This window comes from Thermobia domestica, chromosome 2 (genome assembly GCF_964235325.1).
Source record: "Thermobia domestica chromosome 2, izTheDome1.hap1.1, whole genome shotgun sequence".
Taxonomy (NCBI): Eukaryota; Metazoa; Arthropoda; class Insecta; order Zygentoma; family Lepismatidae; genus Thermobia; species Thermobia domestica.
This window is the reverse complement of record NC_137455.1, coordinates 133,068,836-133,091,612: the sequence shown is the minus strand read 5'-3', so window position 1 is coordinate 133,091,612 and position 22,777 is coordinate 133,068,836. Positions and strand designations below refer to the sequence as shown.

Genomic DNA, 22,777 nt, shown 5'->3' with positions numbered 1-22,777 from the left:
GTCAGAAAACACCCGAAAACTTGCAACTGCAAGGAATTTTCAGAATATTCGGAATTTGAAGTAAGTTTGATGATTGTTATCGTAAAATCCGTAAGGGTGTTTGCACATTGTCTGCAGTATAAAAACATCACTTATTTTAAGAAATCTATACCTGCTTCTGATATTATTGGAATTTCCAAAGATAAAAGAAAAAATGGTAAGGATTTTAATTATATTGAATTGTAATTGTGCACTAGAGGCAAGGCAGGATAAAGAGGGTTCTCACTTCCGGATCCTTTTGCAGAAAATATAAAATCTAATTTTCTGTAACTCTGTAATTCAGCAAATTGCCTAAAATTAGGTTTCACATTTTCTACAATAAATAAATAAATAATAAAAAAAATCATTAAAAATAAAAATAAAGCGTTCACCTGTGACGCTAGGGGTTCCTGATTCAGTCCCACACAATGTAGGTTTGTAGCGGACAACATTGCATTTTTCTCTAGATTCTCCCGTTTCCTCGCACATTTTTATTTCATTAGTTCTTTCATAATAATTCACTTTCATTAATCATTCGTCTCTTTTAGCCTAGGTAAGCTCCTCCGTGGCTAAGCGGTTAGCGTACGCGCCTTTGGCGTGGGTGTCTCGGGTACTATTCCCGGCGGCAGCTCATGTGGTTCGGATTCCACGTTAATCAGTAGGTCCACGTCTCATATAGCCTCGCTGCTGAACGGGACGTTAAACTCAAAAGCAACTCAACTCTTTTAGCCCAGAGAGCATAACCGTGGGGCGTTAAATTAAAGATTTCCACTCCAGCTGTATGAATAATAGACGCATTACTCAGAAACAACATGCAGACCAGGAAATGTATGCTCATAGTCCCCTAAAATGTGAACATAATCATGGGTAGTGATACAACCAGTACGCATCAGCTCAGTACCCTAGAAGACAGAATGTTGTGGCCTACAGTACCATAGAGCCGCCACCATGTTTCACGGTTGGGCAGCGATACACCGAATCATACGATCTTTGGGCATCCACCACGTATAAACAATGTCGTCCGTGGTTTGAATAAGGTGAATGATCACTTGCACTAAGGTTCTTAGCTACATTCTTTAATGCTCGGCGGGGCCTGTTACTGAAGTTTTTTGTATGTTTGTTTGCTTGTTTTAACCATGTATTATGAAAATTTTTGAGGAAACAGGCAATGTTTTGTACATGGAACTGCCTGTAAAAGCCTGTCAGATTTTGACAGGCATTATACAGGCGCCTGTTTTGGCGAAAACACATGTAAAGAAAATGTTACTGGCACATTGTCTTCAGGTATTATACATGTCGAAAAAGTATTAAACTTCTGTTGGAAATTTTGCACGGGAACACGCATTGTACAGAGCCTATACATTAAAATGAGAACATGCAATGTACACGCAGTCACTCACAGCAAGTAAATGGAGGGAATATGTGCATGTAAAGTACCTTGAATGGATTGTTGATAACATTCGCAATACAGTAAGAATGAAAAGTACAAGGAAGGTGGCTGTTTATCAACACGTAATATACATGTGTGACATTTGCATTACATGTAAATACCATGTATTAGCGTATATCATGGAAAACGCATGATGTAGAATATGTTATTTTACATTTATCATTTTCGTGTACATGCGAAGTGTGTAACTCCCCTACATGCAGCGTACAGGCAATGTACAGGTGAACGGGAACATACAATGATCATGATTGCCAATAAATGGATTAAACAGATACGTGTGGTGAACAGGATGGATTGGAGCTAAACATTCACGTTATAGGCATAGGAGACATGCAATATTCAGACACAAGTCTCCAATTCGACATTCGCTATGCAAGGTCCTGACACATGTATAATACATAGAATTACAACTGAATACATTGCCTGTATTATCTTCGTGTACATGCGGAGTGTGAACCCACCTATATGCAATGTACAGGGAATGTGCAGGTAAACGGGAACATGCAATGATCATGATTGCCAATAAATGGGTTAAACAAGTGCATGCGATGAGCAAGGTTGATTGGAGTGAATCATTAATGTTACAGGTGTAGGAAACATGTAATATTCAGGCAGTAAGTCTCCAGTTTTTCATGCACATATGCAAGGCCCTGACACATGTATTGGAATAGAATTGGACACATTTCCTGTAACATGCAAAGTGTGTACTCACCTACATGCAGTGTACGGGCAATGCACAGATGAATGGGAACATGCAATGATCATGACTGCCAATAAATGTATTAAACAGATACGTATAGTGAGTAAATAGCTTAAATACGTAAATGCTGATGGACAAGGTTGATTAGAGTGAAACATCCACGTTACAGGCGTAGGGAACATGCAATATCCAGACATCAAGTCTCCACTTTACATGCACATATACAAAGTGCTGACACATATATAGAGGCGTGCGCAGACCCTTGGATTAAATGGATCAAATAATAGTATTACTCCTTAAAGTATGCAGTCTACACTCTAGTAGGCTAATAGCTGTATTTCACATGTATTTAACATGTCAATTACATTTTTATTAAATGAGAAGTAGCTGCCGTCAGATCCTCATGAGGTAACGTATATGTCAGCTACATGGACTATGCCGGTTACGTACTACTATGAGCAAAATAAATGACGCGTCTCTTTATTTTGAAGTTTTTTGAAAATATCTCCGTTTTCTTTATATGTTCGAAATTTCGGAAGGTTTCCCCAGCAGGACAGGTTAATAACAAACCCGTTTTTAATATTTGTGTTAGATATTAGCTTAAAATAAAGAAATTAGAAGCAAAAAACATTAAATCGACAGAAATCTCGAGAATTACCAACTCTGCTAAAGTGGGAAATTTTCAAGAACGCGAGGGAATTCTGCAGTTCAACACGAAGCAGCGACATCTATGTCATTGAGAGAAGCGTGGATTAGATCTACAAACGAAAATTTTAACGAAATATTTCTAGTATGTCTTATTATATGCATTATCAGCGAACTCCAAATATATGAATCTATGCTAAGTATTAACGTATAGATAGTGCAAATAGTGGAAATTACCTATGGAAAAAGACGAATTGTTAGCCCAATCGTAATGAAAAATCGTCTTTACTGTAGAACAGGTTCAGCTTACGTAAGAAAGCAAATAGCTCAGTTAGATAAAGCAACAAGTTTGTATACGGAAGGTAGACGGTTCGAATCCCGTGGAAGTACTGTTGTCATTTTTATCACTAAGGTTATTTTATTTATTTTTTATTTGGGAAAGAATCAAAATGTAACATATGTGTAAAACTCATGACGATACCAAAAAAAAAAAAAAAAAAAAAAGTTTGGATATTTTGATAACAGATTTCCCTATTAAATGTTTAATTTTCTCTATAAATATTTGTCTTAAATTGAAATTGTTTTGAATTTACTACATAAGCAAAGTTGCCCGAAGGAGGAGAGCTCAAGTAATAGATATTCTACGTAAAAGCAACCTATTGTAGAATGATGATGCTTCTTACCTTCAGCACATAATCTTAACGTTAGAGAGAGAAAAATCCTGTTTTTCCTCCCCTATGACCACTCATCTTAAAGCTCTATCTATAATGATTCGTGTCACATAATTTCGGCTCTCCAAAGACATTCATATTTATTATTATAATTATTATTATTCCTGAATATGAGCCAGAGCCCACTCTGAAAAATTGCATCTGGCGTTCTGAATGAAAGTTCTATGGGACTATTAGAAAAATATATTCCCGTTTCCTCGCTGATGGTAGAATTTCTTAAACAGTTATTGAATTACGTTCGAAAGGTAGGCGTAAATAGCGCCCCCGCAACAATGTGGCGTGGGGACCGCACAAGCTGCAAGGCCAAAAAATATACAGAAAGTACGCGGGGCGGAGCAGGCCAAATTTTCACACGGGCAAAGTGACTTTTTGGCGCCCTTCCCCTAGTAGTAGCCTATATTTTACATTTTATCATAGTGTTTTTAATAGTTTAAACCAGGAGCGTCATTTCAGATTTTGCTTTGGGGGGGGGGGGCAGGACATCTTGATATAAGTAAAATTTCGCGTTTTTCACTGATTTACTACTATTCTAATGATAAAATCTATATACATCTCAAACTCAGGGGGGGCAAATGCCCCTCCCTGCCCTCCCTAAATGACGCCCCTGTTTTAAACCCATTTTCAAAAAGAAATCCATTACCTAGGAAAACTTCACAAAGAATATGGCCCGCTATAAACAATACCAACTCCACCCCCTCTGGTCTAGTGGCTAGCACGCCTGCCCTCTGTGGTACCGGGTCCAATTCCCGGTGGATTACTGTTGAACGATAAAAGTGGTTCGGATTCCACTATAATTAGTATCCACATCTCCCTTGCCCATTAAGGCATAACCGTGGAACGCTAAACTCAAGCAAACAAACAAACAATACTTAATTCCCGGCACTCTTTATTCTACATGCCATCTCTCAATTTTTCGATACAGCCCCCTTAGTACTATGAAACTCTCTTCTTCCATAGTGAAATGTAAAAACATCATATAATTGCCACTACTTTACAAGAATATAAACCAAAAACGTCAGTAGAAAGCACATTGTAAAATTTACTTTTTGAGGCTCGTTTTGGTGCCCCTCTTTCTCTGGCACCCCGGGCAGTCGCCCGGCCCTTAGTCCGCCCTTGAAAGTACGGACGCATAACTAAGGACTGCGGAGGAGAGGTTAACCTTCATGTTATGCCACTGGTTTGACGTGTTTGAAATGTTCAGTAAGTGATCGGTTAGTGAAATAATTTCGACGGTTACTGATGTTTAAAGTTTAGGTAAGACAAAGCTACCTAATCAAATACATTTGATATCGCGATGTCACAATTTGATTTTTCCTCACATAAAAAAGATAAAAACAATAGTAATAAAAACCCTTACTCGTACTGGGCTCCTAACTAACTAACAACCTAATTCTTACAGACTAGTTGCTCTGACCAACTGAGTTTCGATTTCTTACGCGAAAGAAGTCTGTTATATTAAGAGGCATGCTTTTCATTATCAAAACTGTTCGAAGTAATACGAACATGGCTTAAGAACAGAGACGGAACTGAATTACCACTCGATTGACCTTGAGGGCAAATCACCAAAGCGTAGCTATAAACGTAAGTTCCAGCATGCATTTCTCTGGAGTTGTGTTCAGTATTCCTATCTGCCAGTCATGCTTTTTCGTAGGAGTAATATGTTACAAACCTAACCTTTTGATAGAGCACAATGACAGAGAATCAGAGGAAAGAAACTCTTGCCATTGTGAATGTGGGATACCACACTGTGCAATAAAACTGACGCGTCTCCTTGAAGTGATATTTCATCGAAAATAACTCGTTTTCCTTTATATAGTCTATCCGAAGTTTTTGAGGGTTTCAAAATGAGGAAATGTTACTGACAAACAAGAACGCATTTATGGGTGGGTCTAGGGGGTCCGGACCCCCTCTGAAACCCCAACTTTTCTGTAAATTTAGCCTAATTTTGGGGATTATCTTTTAAAATTTTATTATAATTTATCCTAATATTGAAGTCGGACCCCTCCCGAAGTAAATTACTGCATACGTGTCTCTGACAATTTTCAATATATTCGTTAAATAATAAAGTAAAATAACTAAATTAGGAGCAAAAAGCTTTAACACGGGCTAACTTTTGTCTACTGCCAATATTGCTAGAAGGGATATTAATAGCAAAAACTGCTAGTCAATGCTAAACCTTGGAACGTCATCCCGAACAACAAGTCTATTATTGAGAACTACATATGAAACATGTTATTAAAACTTATCCAGCTTTGATCTGGCATGAAATTATTATATACACCAAAATTCACTCTCCTAAAATGTGTATCTAAACAATGTACGAAGGAATGAAAATTTTTTATCGAAATATTTGGGCAGGAAACTCTAACAGCCAGCCATTTTATTTAAATCGTAATAAACCCTGTAACCGTACGTTAACGTGAGGACAAAGCTTGGTCCATTGGTAAATTGTTTGAAGAATAAAAACTCAATGTTCGTAGGTTCGAATCTATCCAGTCACCACAACATTTTATTCTTATGTGTAACGATGAAATAAGAAAAAATGTATAACCGTTAAGACAAAACTTCAACCAAGTCTGAAGAGAACAATACTAAAATAGTAACACAATGACGTCAACCAAAAATTATTTCATGTAGCGTTTGGACGAAATTACAGCTGTTAACAATTGCAGAAATAAAAACAGGCTGATAGCTGTAATGCAATCTAGACTTCTGAATGCATTTACTTCCTGAAAACTTCCGTCTCGTCATTGGTATGCCGTTAATCATTGTAAAACCTTTCAATTGGAAGTGAAATGACACAAACTAAAACAGTTTTAAATCAATAAATAATGTCTATGTGTAAAAGTAGGTGTCTTTTATCTGTAGTTCTGAGTTCCTTTTACTTTGAAGTGACAAATGAGAGAAGAAAGTATGGTGTTCGAAAAAAAAAATCAAATTTGAGATTTCAACGAATTTATACGTATTATAGCCCCTAACACCGAAAAAGTTATTTTTCGATACATGTCTATCTGTTCGTCCGTCCGTTCGCTACACTTTTCTGTGCACTCGCCTATAGGCCATACCGTTCAACTTATCTGCACCAAATTTTAGTTTAAGATTTTCATAGTATTTCCTATAGTTTTTTTATTTCCCTCCTACTCCCAAAACAAGGGTAGTTTCCTGTACGATGAAAATAGAAAAAAGATATTTTCTCGTAACTGGCTCTAACGATCTTGTTTCCTTTCTTTTTTTATAAATCAATATTTAATTAGCAACCCTATTTTGTGGTATAAGGTATTTATCTGAGAAAAATCTACAAGGGGTAGTTTATACTAAGGGGGTGAGTTTTTTCTCGTGATTTTCTCAAAATGGACTCAAATGTTTTCGTTCATATTTCATAAATAAAGATTTCATTAATAACTTATCAATATGGCATAACTCGTTTGTCCTAAAAAAAATGCGAGGGGTAGTTTATTCTTGGTGGAGTGTTGTCTGGGCGATTTTCTCAAAAACGACTCAAAAGAGTTTATTCATATTTCAAAAATAAATATTTCGTTAATAACCGAACAATATGGCAAAACTCGTTTGTCCTGAAAAAATATGCGAGGGGTAGTTTACTCTTGGAGGTGTTTTTCCTCCACGGTTTTCTCAAAAATGAGTCAAGCAATTTTGTTCGTACTCAGAAATAAATATTTCATTAAAAACCTAGTAATATGGAATAACTCGCTTACCCTGAAAGAATCCTCAAGAGATAGTTTATTCGGGGAGTTATTTTTCCCTCACGATTTTCTCAAAAATTACTCGGACAATTTTATTGATGATTCATAAATAAGTATTTCATTAATAACCCTATATTTTAGTATAAGTCATTTCTATGAAAAACAATTACAACGGATAGTTTATTTTTGGGGTCAAGGTTATTTCCCCGACAATTTTCTCGAACGACAGGCGATTTTGTTCAAATTTCGCAAATAAATATTTCATTAATAACCAAAAGTATATCTTAACTCATTGTTCGAAACAATTCACAAGAGGTAGGTTACTCTTGACGTGTTCTTTTTGAACGACTTTCCCAAAGTGACTCATTTGATTTTTTTCATATTTCATAAACAATGATTGCATTAATTGGTCTATTATATGTCTAATGAAAATGTGCTCAAAGTGTGAGTTAGTTTTGTAGTGTGGATTTTCTTCAATCGAAGTTTTTTATTCGATAATCTGACATTCGATGTATTTGAATAATACGATAATTTTATTCGTATTATCCAAATACACACTTCAGTAACAACTGCGGCCTAACACAGTTAAGAAATTGAATTGAAAAAGTTTAGTGCGGTGGCCCTGTAATTGAATATTTTTTGAGAAACTCCCTAGCTTTTTGTGGTAAACTTAGGCTTTTCTTTTTCGAGCGACAAAAGAGAGAAGAAAATATATTGATTGTGAAAATAATATCAAATTCAGATTTCAACGGATTTACATGTTTCATGGCGTCTACATACCGAAAATGTGACTTTTCGACACCCGTCCTTCCGGTCCGTCCGTTCGGCACACTTTTATATGCACTCGCCTAGAGGCCATACCGTTCAACTTATCTACACCAAATTTTAAACTTAGGGTTTACTTAGTATTCTTACAAGAGCTTTTCCATTTTTTCCTACCACCATTTTTTCCTACCAGCCGAAAATCGAAAAACGCTATTTTCTCAAAAATGGTTTTAACAATTTTGTTTATTTTTCATTAATCAATATTTAATTAACAACCCCATATTGCAGTATCAGATATTTCTCTTAGAAAAATTTACAAGGGGTAGTTTATTCTTGGAGGTGACTTTTTCTCGACGATTTTCTCAGAAAAGACCCTGGCGAATTTTGTATACATTTCATAAATAAATATTTGACCTTACAACATGGTATAAGTCAATTGACCTAAAAAATATATGAGTAGTAGTTTATTCTTGGACTTGAATTTATTCTCAGTGAGTTTCTCAAACACGACCAGTTGGCAACCCTGTATCTCGACAACGAAGCTGAATTCGAAAACTGCAAGAGGACCATTTGTCTCCTTTTGATGTCACGAATCACCTCCCGAAGTTTGTGGACATCTTTCAGGTTCACCCTTAATGAAGCTTCTTTTCGAAAAGTTAACTATTAACTTTAGGCATTGTTTATCTTTTTTTAAATCACAAATTTCGTTATTAATTTTAAGGCAGAGAACTACTTCTGAGAGAATAGATCTTGAAAGATAATATTAAAACTTAGACTTTTGTTTTCGAGACATTCCAGACAAGACGAGACATTTTACAAGCTATCTCGTGTCCAAAACATTTGCCTCGTATTATCTTGGATGTCACAAAGCGCGTCTTGTCTCTTTCTCGAGACATGTCTTATCTCGTGCGCATTCGTTAACACTTGGAAAGGATTATCTTTCTACTCAAAGCATTGTTTTTATAATGGTTGCATATTTATGATAATTGCTGTCCACATAAATTACAGTCCTTTCAGTTGAATTAATTTTTATTATTATTATTATTGAAATTGCAATATCTAGTTTAACGTTGGTCGATTATGCACCTACGCTAAGGGAGAATGATGATGAATGAAATGGTGAAATGAAGAAAGTGGGAGGAAAATGGAAAATCTCAAGAAAACACATACCCATGCACACGGTATTTGTCCACCTCAAATTTCACTTGGCGCGAAGTGGAATCGAGCCACGGACCCCATGCACCAAAGGTGAATGCTCTATTATTAATAATAATAATAATAATAATAATAATAATAATAATAATTGTAGCGAGCTCAACGGGTTTCAACCGTTCGACTTAACCAACGTTTGGGTGCCTATTCGTTCGTCGGCTCCATGAGAACTTCTCATAAAAGATATTTCATTTTAATGAAACTAGTAAGTGCCTTCTTTTAGCTCTGCGAAGTAACTATTGCTTGGAATATGAATCTGCAAAACATACGAGGTAAAATTAACCAAATGGTGCAAGTTTCCACTTATATATACAAAACAATTTTGCAATATCAACTACGTGAATCTTGTCCCATAAAGAAGCCGAAACCCCTACACCGAAGAGCCCTCCGAGATTTGATCATTGTCCACACGGACTGAAATTGTCATTTGAAGCCAAGGCTTTAATATGAAGCCAATAATTTCTTTAAAATAGACGGAAAATTCGGAAGTTATAAGCATTTTCATATTTTTGCCTTTTCTTATAAGGGAGCCGTAGCCCCCTATACTGAAGAGCCCCTTCCCCCGGAGATTTGATCATTGTCCACTCGGACTGAATTTGTCATTTGGAACCAACACTTTAATACGAAGCAAAATATTTCTTTAAAATAGACGAAAAATTCGAAAGTTATAAACGTGTTAATAATTTTGCCTTTTCTCATAAGGGGGCCGTATTAGCCTACACTGAAGAGCCCCACGAGATTTGATGATTGACCACTTGGACTGAAATTCTCATTTGAAACCACAACTTTTAATATGAAGCCAAAAATTAAACTTTTACATCAATTTAAACTGACTGGGTTCCGGTTCCCCCCACTATTGTTTAGTTTAGTTAAGTGGTAATTTGTGACAGCTTCACATCATCAAAAGAATGTTTCACTTCAACTCCCCTCCCCCAGGAGTTCGTGCTGGATCCACCACTGGAATCAATAGACACTCTTCCTATTCTTTTTGTCACCCTTGATTGTGTAGGGGCTCCCTCGTACAAATAAAGAAGCGGTAATATTACAATCAAGGGGCGCTATATATTAGGTATTTTTTAGTTACCTACCCCTAACCGCACAGGGCCATCTTTCGTAGAATAAAAAATATTACGTGATATTCCAATCATGAAAGGGGAGAGGATGCTGTAAATATATTTCTTATTCATTTTGTCTGTCCTGCTTATCAAAAATTACTTTCTGTTGGAAGGGTACTGAAATGAGAGGGGCAAAATAAAAAGTCGTACCCCCTCCTACATGGTTGCTCAAATAAGTACTAAAGAAAGCATTTTAAACTAAGATATTTAAGATTTAAACTAGGAAACTAAGATATCCTTACATTATGTAAGGATGGCATATTCAGGATTATTATTATTATTATTATTATTATTATTATTATTATTATTATTATTATTATTATTATTATTATTATTATTATTATTATTATTATTATTATTATTATTTGAATGTTTTTGGAGCACCGAAATTTTGTGAGACGAACAATGATATGTAGAGGTTTAAGATGGGTGGTCATAGAGGAGGAAAAACCAGGATTTTTCTCTGTCTGACTCTCTAACGTAAAGATTATGTGCTGAAGGTAAGAAGCATCATCATTCTACAATAGGTTGCTTTTACGTAGAATATCAATTACTTGAGTTCTCCTCCTTCGGTCTACTTACCTTATGTAGTAAATTCAAAACAATTTCAATTCAATACAAATACATTGTAAAACTTTTCCGTAATTAAACATCTAGGGAAAATTAAACATTTAATAGGGACATCTGTTATCAAAATATCCAAACACGTAGATAGAAGACTATGTAGTGAGAAATATTGTGAAACTTTATAAAATTCTCCAAATTAGAATTAACATTTACTGGGAAACATTCGTTATGCGCCAGCGAGCATATGGTGAGCAGTGAGCACAGGGGAAATAATTACGAAACTGTTTGCAAACAAAATTAGGGACGCTAATGCAAGTGCGACAACGGCATTTTTTCTTTTTTTGGTATCGTCATGAGTTTTACACATACGTTACAATTTAATTCTTTCCCACATAAAAAAATAAATAAAATAACCGTAGTGTAGAGATAAAAATGACAACGGAACTTCCATGGGATCGAACCCGCTACCTTCAGCATACAGACTCATTGCTTTAACTAACTGAGCTATTTGTTTTCTTACGTAAGCTGAACCTGTTCTACAGTAAAGACGATATTTCATTACGATCGTCCTACCAATTCGTCCTTTTCCATAGATAATTTCCACTATTTGCTCTATCTTTATGTTAATACTTAGCATATATTCATATATTTGGAGTTTGCAGATAATGCATATAATAAGACATACTAGAAATATTCGTTAAAAGTTTAGTTTGTAGATTTAATCCACATTTCTCTCAATGACATAGATGTCGCTGCTTCGTGTTGAAATGCAGAATTCCCTCGTGTTCTTGAAAATTTCCCACTTTAGCAGAGTTGGTAATTCTCGAGATTTCTGTCGATTTAATGTTTTTTGCTTCTAATTTCTTTATTTTAAGCTAATATCTAACACAAATATTAAAAACGGGTTTGTTATTAACCTGTCCTGCTGGGGAAACCTTCCGAAATTTCGAACATATAAAGAAAACGGAGATATTTTCAAAAAACTTCAAAATAAAGAGACGCGTCATTTATTTTGCTCATGGTAGTACATGTCTTTCCACTCTCTACATGTTGTTTACACGTATTTTTCACGTTGCAAGGTTGCAACCCTATCAACATGAAAACTACCTGTTTCCGTGAAATGAACATGCAATGATCTTGAAAAAAATCGATACCTGTCTCATCCGTTTAAAAGTGTTCCATTTTCAGGCGCATGTACAGGTGCCTGTAAAAATATGCCTGTTTATGCATGTTTCACAGGCACCTGTAAACCACCTGCATTTTGTTCCTCTTCAACGATGGGGTTTTGTAGGCCATCGTCACTTTAGACAATATCCCCCGCGACACACCGAACACACTTGTCACTTTCATCACGCTTGTACCACTATCCCAGTGCCAACGATTTGCCCTCTTTGGAAATCATAGATATCGCGAATTTTAAACTATCACCGTCTACTAAGTTCATTGCACATTGCTGTTCTACTGCTTCTCATGTAGAACGTAATGTACCATAACATCATCACCACCAACAGTCCAAAACTGGGATCATCGTATGGCCGTTGCCAATTCAGACATCCGTCGTATTTCCAACTCCAAATGTGACCATTAAATCGATAAGTCTGTATGTAAGATATAACTTTAATATTATTTTAACTCTTGCATGTTAGATTAATCTTAAACTTTTTCTCGCAAGTATAAAGGTTAAAATTTTCGCTCCGTAACTGAGAGGTCTTTGGTTCGAATATTCTTTAATAGTGAATGCTGTTAATTGAAGCACGTGTCTTAATAAAGAAAATTGAAAAAAGGAGGAGATTTTCTGTATGTTGTTAATACTAGCATTGTTGATTATTTTACAGTGTTTTAAGGAAGATATCATTAAAGTGGATTAAATATATGCTTCATCAGTATTACATTTCATTGGTGTGTAGTATTAGTAAAGAAGAGTGTATCATATAGTTGTTATTCTGTGTAAGGTATAGTATAATTGTAAAAAGGAATTCAGCTCATATTTTAACTCACTCCATACTGATTCAAATTCATTCTTTCTTCTTGCTCTAAATTTGAGCTAAATTTCTTCAGTGTTATAACTAATGAGCAATGCAAGTAATATGGAAACCCTCTTTCTTTTTCAAACTTTCTTTCTAAGGTTATGTGCTGCAGTTAATAGCATTCACTATTCAACAAATATTGGATGAAGATTTGTCGTGTTTTTCATTTCTACCAGGCAGTGGTATCTTATCTTTAAAATTAGGTACAAGATGATACCTTCATAATTTCTTTCGTACGTTTTATTGTTCAGGATATATATATATATATAACCTGAATTAAATGTTTAATGTCCTCTTTTATCAATATTATGTTTAATGCACTCCAAACATGAAAGGGTTAAAATATCTCCAAAAAACAAATGTAAAAGAATGTGTATTATCATGTTATGGAAGCACTTTTGTTTTATGTAGATCGTTCTGTGGGCGTATTATCTTCGAACTCGATTAGAATGCTTATTGCTTAAATTAGTACTGAGTGGTTGTGGTGTGTTTAGTGGAACTGTTTCCTCTCCGTGTTATTTGTACACATTAGTGTTTAATCGTTCTTTTGAATTAATCGAAATTTCTGTGCTTTGTAAGATTTTGCATTCAGAGTAAATCTGACATGTCTTTGTTTTTTGGTGTTCATCCAAATTATACATTTTGAAAAGTACCCGATAGATATCACCTTTACCTAGTTTCGATTATGTAAAGTTGACAGGTCATTATTATCAGCTTGCTACAAGAGCTTGTCCAACATCCTTGTATCACAGTTAACTCCACGTAATTTTGATCTTTAGGTAGCTTCAGACGTAATAGGTGAACACTGGACCAAACATTCTACATAGACTAGAGAAAAAAATGGAAATATAACGGTACATTGTATATGATACACACCAATATCCTTTATAGATGCAAACTCAGTGGTGATCACGTGGATTTACCACAGTTCCTGTTGTACTTAGACAAGCCGGTGTCTAGGAAATAACCATGATCCAAGAGGCTGAGCACAGACTTCAAGATGACAAAATGTGTAGTTATCAGTTAGTGGATTCGGTAGCGTAGTAGTTAACCCATTGGAACATAAGCTAGAGATCCGTTCTATTCTCAGTTCAATCGTTCATCTTTTTTTAATTTATTTATTTCACTCCTCTTATGTGTAGTACTATTCGAACACTTCTAAGAAATCCTATGATTTGATTAGAAAAAGCTAAAACTATGTATAAGATTGTAAAGTTTGATCTTACATACACAAACAAGAAGTAAGGATCAAATAGGAAGGAAGCTATTTAAATTTTTTAGTATTCGCAACGTCTGAAGTTAAGCAAAAAATTTTGCCCTGTCTGTGTGGAACTTCGTCTTAGCATACGCGTTTAGAAAAATTAAAGATAGCAACGAGGTACTGCTTTTGAAGAACAGAGTCAGCTCCTACACACTTCTTGTATACGTAGATTTGATAAGAGATGATATAGGCAGTACAACAGAAGGTGAACATTGCTTTGGTAAAAATAATAGGTCTCGAAGTAGTTAGTAACAGGCCAAGACAGTATCCACAAACACCGTAATCAGTTGTAATAATGTGCAGGAGGTGTATAAATTTTAATAGTTATAGGACTCATAAATTAGAACGAAGTAAAGGACAAAACACAATGTAGTTAATGGTGGGAAACGCGTGTTAGTACTTTTTTACAAAACCTTTAATTGTCGTGTCCCATATCGAAAAATTAGAAGTAAAAATTTGTAAAAGAATATATGTCATGAACGGGAAAATTTTGTCGCCGACGCGCACAGAGCAAGGACTAAGAGTTGTTGAAATCAAAGCTCTGTTTTTGGTGGGGGTGGAAGTATTTGTCACAAAAAGAGTTAATAGCCGCGGAAATTACGAAGTTACATAACTGAACACTACAGTAGTTACGGATCACTGAATATTACACGGACAATAAAATTTACATATTTAAAATGTGGGAGACATCGCTTGTATAGGTAATAAACGCGGGACGCATAGTGGAAAGAGATCGTTGGGTAGAGCAAGAAGAGGTAGGAGGATATTGTATGAAGGAAATGGGTAATGTGACAATCTAGAACAGGGTTTTCTCTATCTGTGGTACACTGGTAGTACGCGAGCCGCTGTTAGTGGTGCATACGACTTAGGGCTGTTTTAATAATATTGTTTCGTGACGCCGGTGAAAAAGATTAACCTCTAATCTAGAGTATATTGGGTTGTCACAAGGTATATAGTCAATGGAGAAATTATGTTTTTGCGACAATATACCTTAAGGTTCCTTAAGCCATAGAATTTTTTAATGGTCATTGGTTACTTGACATTATGTTAATAAAAACTTCACGAACTTTCGCATGATATTTTTTTACCTTGGTTTCTTGGTGACTGCGGTAGAGTGCTCATTTCGGGAATGAAGAGTATCTGTTTCGATCCTAAGTGCACATCAGTTTGTAGTGGATATTGTAATCGAGATTTATCCCCTTCACCAATTTATTATAAAATTTGTTAAATACAGATGTCTTTGATTACAGACTAAAATAGTGTCTATCATGTTATTGACCAGATGAGAGGAAATAGGTGTTTTGCACTGTGCCCCTTCTCTCAAGGCAGTCTCCAAGGCACCTGCTGGTTCTGGTGAGTCTTGAAGGATAGCCCCCTCAGCTCAAGGCAGCTTCGCAAGGCTTGGTTGTAGTAAGGATCCCTAGTCCAGTGCGACCTCGGGTAAGGATAGGTGTACCCCTAGTCGAGTGCGACCTCAGGGCTGGTGTAGGTTATTTAATCAATTGGTCGACTGATGCTGGGTCCCTCGGTGGTCCGCCTTTTATCTGTCCTCTTCGGATTCTTCCTTGAGGTCCGTCTTCTTTCGGCGTTGCTCGGTGTCTTTCGTGCCGGCTTCTTGTCTGCTAGGCTGTTTACAATCAATAGCACGTGTTGTGTTGACATGTGCTTTGTCGTGATGTGGGAATCCTTACAATATAATCTTGTCCGTTGATTCTTTTCCGAGTTCTTTGGTTTCTTTTTACTGTACGAGTATTGCTACCAACTTTGTTAATGTCATTAACTTGCATTTATGATCTGTCTCCGTTGAGGTGAATAGCCACATGTTAATCTAAATATTTCATTTTGTTCCGCCCTGAAAGAAGTGATATAGGTGTCTATGTAAATCATTTTCCCATTGCGCTGTACAGAAGTGTGGTCGCGTGTAGTGTAGTCGCTAACGCTCTCGCCTTTGGTGCGAACAGTCCTGGGTTCGATTTCCGGTGGGCACTCGGTCGAAAAGGTGTAAGAGTTTTTACAGGCCAACAATCCTGAGTGAGATTTTTTCCTGGGTTTTCCTTATTCACACCAGGCAAATGATACGTAACTTACGGAACGCAGGCCGCTTCCTTCCTTCCCCACTTCGCCGCAAAGTGTGCTCACTGAGGGACGTCATCCTTTATACATGGGACGGGCTTAAGGCCACAGATGCAAGTAATGTCCAGAAATATGTATAAATAAAATGCTGTACAGAACTAACAAGCTGATAAGCTCATACACACTGATGTTAATGTAACATAAGCGAAGAAGTGTCTGCTTAAGTAGACTGCTGCCATTTAATGAATAGCTAACACATCTGCCTTAAGTAATCGATACTAGACTCAATTTAAATGGTCATATTTGCATTATTGATTTTTTTCTAGAGTTAATTGGAAAACAATTTAAATTAAAATGTGTCGAACTGCGGTCTAGAAAGTCAGCGATGAATTCATATGTTCAACTCACGTCACCCGACTGAAGGTCAGTTGTAACACAAAGTCCTTCGTGGGATAGATAGATATATATATATTGATAGATAGATAGATAGATACGTGATGTGGTAGAAAAGTAATGAGACTGATTTTCTTTTAACGATGAATTTCATTATTCTTTACAAATCAAGGCGATGTTTCGATTCTTCTTAGCAGTGCTGAAACGCTTCCTCTGGAATACCTTTCAGCTCAGCTGTTACGCTGTTCTGAATATTATTCGAAGTACCAAAAGGGTATCCTTTTAAGTGACTTTTGAGCAAGGGGAGTAAAAAGAAGTCCTAGAGGCTGATATCCAGGGAGTAGAGAAACTGAGCAACCACAGAAATGCGTTTCTCTACCCAAAATTTATTGATGGAAACTGGCATGTAACATGGTATGTTGGTAACATCCTAGTGCATGTAATGCGTGGTCGTACACGTGACATCCTTTTCCTGAATTTTTCAAGAGCTTCCTGACAAAAAGTTTGGTTGTCAGTTTGTCTTGGTGGCAGAAATTGGTTGTGGACGATCTAATTTTGAGGTTGAAGGTCTTTCGCTGCACGAGGTTCGTCTTTCACTTGTTCTCAGCCTCCTAAAAAAAGACTTGTTCCCTTAATAGGCAATGCTCTTAATGAGTCATTTGTAACTTTTCATAAGTCACAGTAGCGGATTATCGAAGATTTACACAAATTGTTTTACGATACGACTTCACTTCAGACGCTCTCAACAATTGTATAGCTACTGAAACAAATTCAAACTTGTACTGAGTCAGCGGCAGGGGTTCACGCAATTACCGCGTGAAGGGAAGTAGCAACGTTGTCGGTTTCTTTAGTGTTATGTGTACGTGGTGTGTTCAAAAGGTAATGAGGCTGGCAACACTGTGACTGTATAACTCATCTTTCTCAACATTCTCTTAACCCTTTCTCAAAACAATTCCAGTGACTAATTGAATCAATAAACCCATCTTTTTTAGGCTTCCAATTCATATAGCTTGAAGTTTGCGCTTTATGTTTGTTATATATCTGTGTTGTTTCGTTTTACGTGATTAGGTTAATGCTGTTTCTTAAAGTGAGTTTTGTGTTATTTTCCGTTGGGTGATCTTTAAGTTGATTTTAGAATATTATTTTATCAGCAACTACTGTAGCAACCAAGAAGTATAATAAATAGTATATACTTTTCTTCTGTGTTTACTTATTTATTTATTTATTTTTCGTAGGAAATTGGCGCAATAGTCGAGAAAGCACATTTTCTCTTCTTGCAAAATGTTGCCATGATTTAGATCTAATTTCTTATTGGATGGGAGACAGAAAATGTGTCAAAGTATCTTCCTTTGGTTCTCTTTTTCACTTCAGGTTAGTTTGCGAATATGTCAATGGAATAATGATATACATGAACTTGTTGTTCGATTGGAGATAAGTTTTTTTTTTATCTTACACAGTGGGGTATTAGGGAAGATAGTTTTTTTTTTTTTTTTTAATTTATTAAGAGTATTAGGAAAAATAGTTTTTGAAAAAACTATATTGTACATACACAAAACGCACCTAAATAGAACTTTGTACGATTTAATTAAAAACATTACATAATCAAGGTACTGATTTTAAATCTCATAGAGTACACAAGACTGTCAGTATCTGACAAAATTTTCCTTTCGCCATACCAAATTCATAGTCGTTCCTTTTTTTGTTATTTTCAAGTTGATATCTATCTTTTTAATTGTTATATTAACGTCATTTATGAAATTCATTTATTTACTTATAGTTTGTTTGAAACTTGATGTGCTGAAACTATATGAAACACGAACAAATATAACCCTTCCCGCATGTATAGTAGCTAGCATGCGTTTCTTGGTGCGCAAAGTCCCGGGTTCTATTCTCAGTGGGAGAGCCTTGAAATTTGAAAGCATTACAATGGTTTGCATTCGACCTTAAACTGTATGTTTACGTGTCATGTAGCCTCGGTGCTGAAAAGACGCTGAATGAACCAATGTGGGATCTTAACCCTATTATTCTCCAGGATTTCTGGCACCAAAGACAGAAACGCTGACAGTAAGGCAAGAAGAGACCTCTCTTTTTATTTTAACCAATATATTTATTACCTTTAATACTTTTGATGGAACTAGCAGTATAGTATGAAAATTCAACAAGCACACTTTTCGCTTTAGTAACGTCTTTTGTACGTATTTTTTGTATATGTAACACATATATTCTTCTAATATAGTATCAGTCTTCAATTCATTGAGTTTTGACTTGGAGTTGAATATTCCGTTCAGCATCGATGCTGTATAAGACATGGATGTATAACTCAACATAAAATCCGAACCACACTAGTTCCCATCGAAAATCGGATGTGGATCTCACAGCTTTAAGATGCGTAGAATAACCATATAATCACAAGGCAGCTCTTTTTATGTAGTGTGAGAGTGAAGGACTTCAATCCAACTCTAGATGCGGAATGCATTTAAGTTAGTTCAATGGAGAAAAGACTTCGTCCACACAGAGTCAATTACTCGTACTGTTCGAAACAGTAAATCATTAGATCAGGAAGATGAAGACTAAAAGTATTTTATCCTTTTCTTTATTTTTCTTTTGTTTCAATAGAGAACAAGGAGCAAGAATGAGTAAGGTTTTCATTGCACTGTTATATAAATGGCGCTGAAGCTATAAATAAAATACTTCTTTCTCCCTTCTCTGGATTTACTTCTTCCCTTCCAGAAACTAAGCAGCACATGGATATACTACAGTAGACACAGGATTATGGATTTTCCCTGGCTTCGTTGAATATCTTGTCAACTTATGCCTAAGTTTTATTACCGATATTAAGCTGGACAGCCATTGTACATTAAAATATGGTATATTTTTAATAATTTAATGGAATACACTGCCCATTTGCGGTATAATAGAATGTTATTCAAATCTTACTTGGTTCGACCTGTGTCGTAATCGTGTAGTTTAGCTCTCATTAAGGCGAGAGAATGTGGTTGAGAAGCGTGGAAGATGACCGTGCATATTAATCTGTGCACTCCTAATTGCACTGGACTTCAATGCCGGTTTGGAGTCCACATAAATAGCGGGTTATATTTTTAACCTCGGTGTTCGAAAGAACGTAAATAAATAAATAAAATAAAATAATAATAATCAATCAATTCAAATTTTAGTTAAGTTTTCATTTTCTTTTGCAGTTAAATTGAAAAAAAAAAAAAAAAGTGTTTTTCTAGAGACACTCTAGTAGTTAAATGCATACGAATTTATTATTCTAAAATTGCTGTGACACTTCGTATTTCTTTCTATATTGGTGTGATATAACTAAATTTGATATGACGACTTTCTCTGCTTTGATACATATATTTTCCCATTTCTTTATATGTTTTAAAGTGTGGTTAGCACAGCTAATTACCATAGCTCAGAATTGAGAAAAGCACACTTTGAATGAATACTCCATATTTGGTTTTCATATTCCACTATATTTCTCTGTAGGCTAATGAAGATTATAAATAAATGTATGAACTTGAAATGATTGATTCAGTGATAAAATGAAGGGAAACGGGACTTCAACACAGGTAGACCTGAATTGGTTAACCCACCCCACCCCCCTTCTTTGATATTTTCAATTTGTTGATGATATGTATGTATGACTGTAAGGTGAAGTTGTCTCTCTATGCTCAAAAATGGGTAGTTTCGAGGTTACAGGGCGCCGAAAAAATAAAACAAGTGAACTTTAAAAGTTTATAGCTCCACTACTATGGGATCTGTCGTAGTTGGGTCAAGACATCACTGAGGAACTGGTATGTGAACTATCCAAATATCTAGAATGCTCCAGTACTTGCACACCAATTTTTAAAGAGGTAGGTGGAGAGTGATCAAGTACTCACAAACAGCCTCTCTAAAAATGATTGTGCAAGTACAGGTGGTACTGAAAGATGGATATTTGGATAGTTCACATACTAGTTCTTCAGTGATGTGTTGACCCGACTTCGATCGGTTTTTATAGTAGTGGAACTATGGACTTCTAAAGTTCATTTTTTATGTTTTGGACACCCTATAACTACGAAACTATGCACTTCCGATCACAGGTTCATATGAACTTTTTTCGTGTTTTGATGTAAGAAATCTATTTCCAAAATATTATGACAAAAGTTTTGTAATATATATATATATATATGTATGTATGTATGTATGTATGTATATCCTAACTATATACTGTATAAAACCACATGAACTGGCATAAATTAAAGGGGTACTTCCGATTGACGTGGAAAGTTGAAATTTGGCATGATTGTAGCTTTCCGCGACTAACCGATAAAAAAAAATTGCCAAAATTGAATATTTTTAATCTTTAGGGGGTCTGAAAGTGGGATGAAGAATTTCCCCTTGTTATTTAAATGGGTCTTTTTTGGACTACAATCTCATGTTTTAGGTACGTGGAATTAGAATAAAAACTTGAAATTCTGTATACTTACACGTTTTTGTTAGCATTACCTAAGTAAGTCAGTAAAAATAAAAATTTCAAACTTTAGAGTGGTTTTATAGGGAACTGAAAAATCTTTCCCATGTTATGGGACACTTTTTACACTCCAAAATTATTGGGCATTTCCTGTAGGGATACAATGATTAAATTTGACATGATTATAGCTTTTCGGGACTCACCCACAGGAAAATTGCCAAAAGTGAATACTTTTAATTTCAATGTAACTCTACAGAAATTCGGCATATTTTTTCCCCAATTTTTGAAAGAACTAGTACAATTTTTCAATAATTTACTTACATACGGCAAGGTTGTATATATTTTTTAAATAAGAATTTTACTTTTAATTAATAAAAGAACAAATTCTACATATCTATTATCACAAAGTAAGAGAAAGGTTAACACAAAACAGAGCGCAATAGACATGTAATCATCGTTAGCTGTATCAGTCAGTAACGCCATGTCATTTTGTGATTTGCTAAGTATTTCTCTCACATATAAAAAATAAATAATATGTAATGGAAAATACATAAAGTATCATCGTTAGTTTCTCGAAGAAGTAAATCCAAAATAGACCAAACCCATTCCAAGCAATTAAATTATGATCAACTCAGTTGATAAGACTAACACAAGCAGCTCACATTGCTGGTATTGACTGACCACCACCACCATTATATTATTATTATTGTTATTACTATTATTATATTAAAATTATAGACAAAAAGAGCGATGACTCATCATCTCAGAAACACAAGACTGCTGTTGAATCTCATAATTGAATCTACACAGAATAAAATGAAAACAGGATTTACCATCCATCTCCCCAAGATATATTCTCATACATCGTACATTTTTCTATGTCAACCCAAAAAATTTTGTACCTGATATGTATATATCCTGTGCAAGGCTGGATTTAACACTACAACAACTAGACACTGGCCTAAGGGCAGAACGATCTTACGATCGTCCGTTGGACCAAAATTTAATATGCAAAACGAAAAAATGCGAAAGATGAATAATAAACATGGTTAAAGACAGTAAACACCCTCCATGACGTTCAGCATGATTACGTTAATCATGTTGGGGAGATGGACACCTTCGCTCGGTACAAAGCAAGAAGGAAGGCAGTTTAAATTTATTTTAAGGACAAAAGTTCATACAAATCTAAAAAAAGTTGGACAATGGCAACAATTTCCATATTATACTGTTTCATAATATCCTTTTCTTCCACTTCATTCATCTTTATGATTTAGTGTTCATTAAGATGATACTGAAATTAAGATTTTAGTGTGAACAAAAGGTATAATATTCAAAAGTTTTATTGAAGGATTTAGTTATTCTAACCAAAATAATCACTTCGCATTGCAGTAGAAACATAAATTTCAACAATCAAATACAATTATTCTGTGACTTTTTAGTATTTCAATATTAACATTTTACGCACGAAACTTCAAATCAATTTATTTTACTCTTGCACAGACTGATCATTCTCTGTAAAAAAAAACGTAAATTTGTAACAGTTTGAATCTTTCTTTACAGCAGATTCGAAACTAAAATTCGTTAAAATTTGTACAAAAATATATATAGGGGCTCAGTGGTAGAGCGCTTACCTCTGATGCGTGGGGTTCCAGGTTTTATT

The 22,777-nt window shown here is 35.4% G+C and overlaps 1 protein-coding gene across 2 annotated transcripts in view; it reads left to right on the top strand.

The window, feature by feature from the left end:
* Positions 1-22,777, top strand: part of LOC145675578 (putative oxidoreductase YteT) — a 70,657-nt gene that overhangs the window by 36,506 nt on the left and 11,374 nt on the right. For both annotated transcript variants that reach the window (XM_081746110.1, XM_081746101.1), the window contains exon 5: positions 17,894-18,029. In XM_081746110.1, coding sequence (XP_081602236.1) covers positions 17,894-18,029 — 136 coding nt within the window. The remainder of the gene's footprint in view (positions 1-17,893; positions 18,030-22,777) is intronic.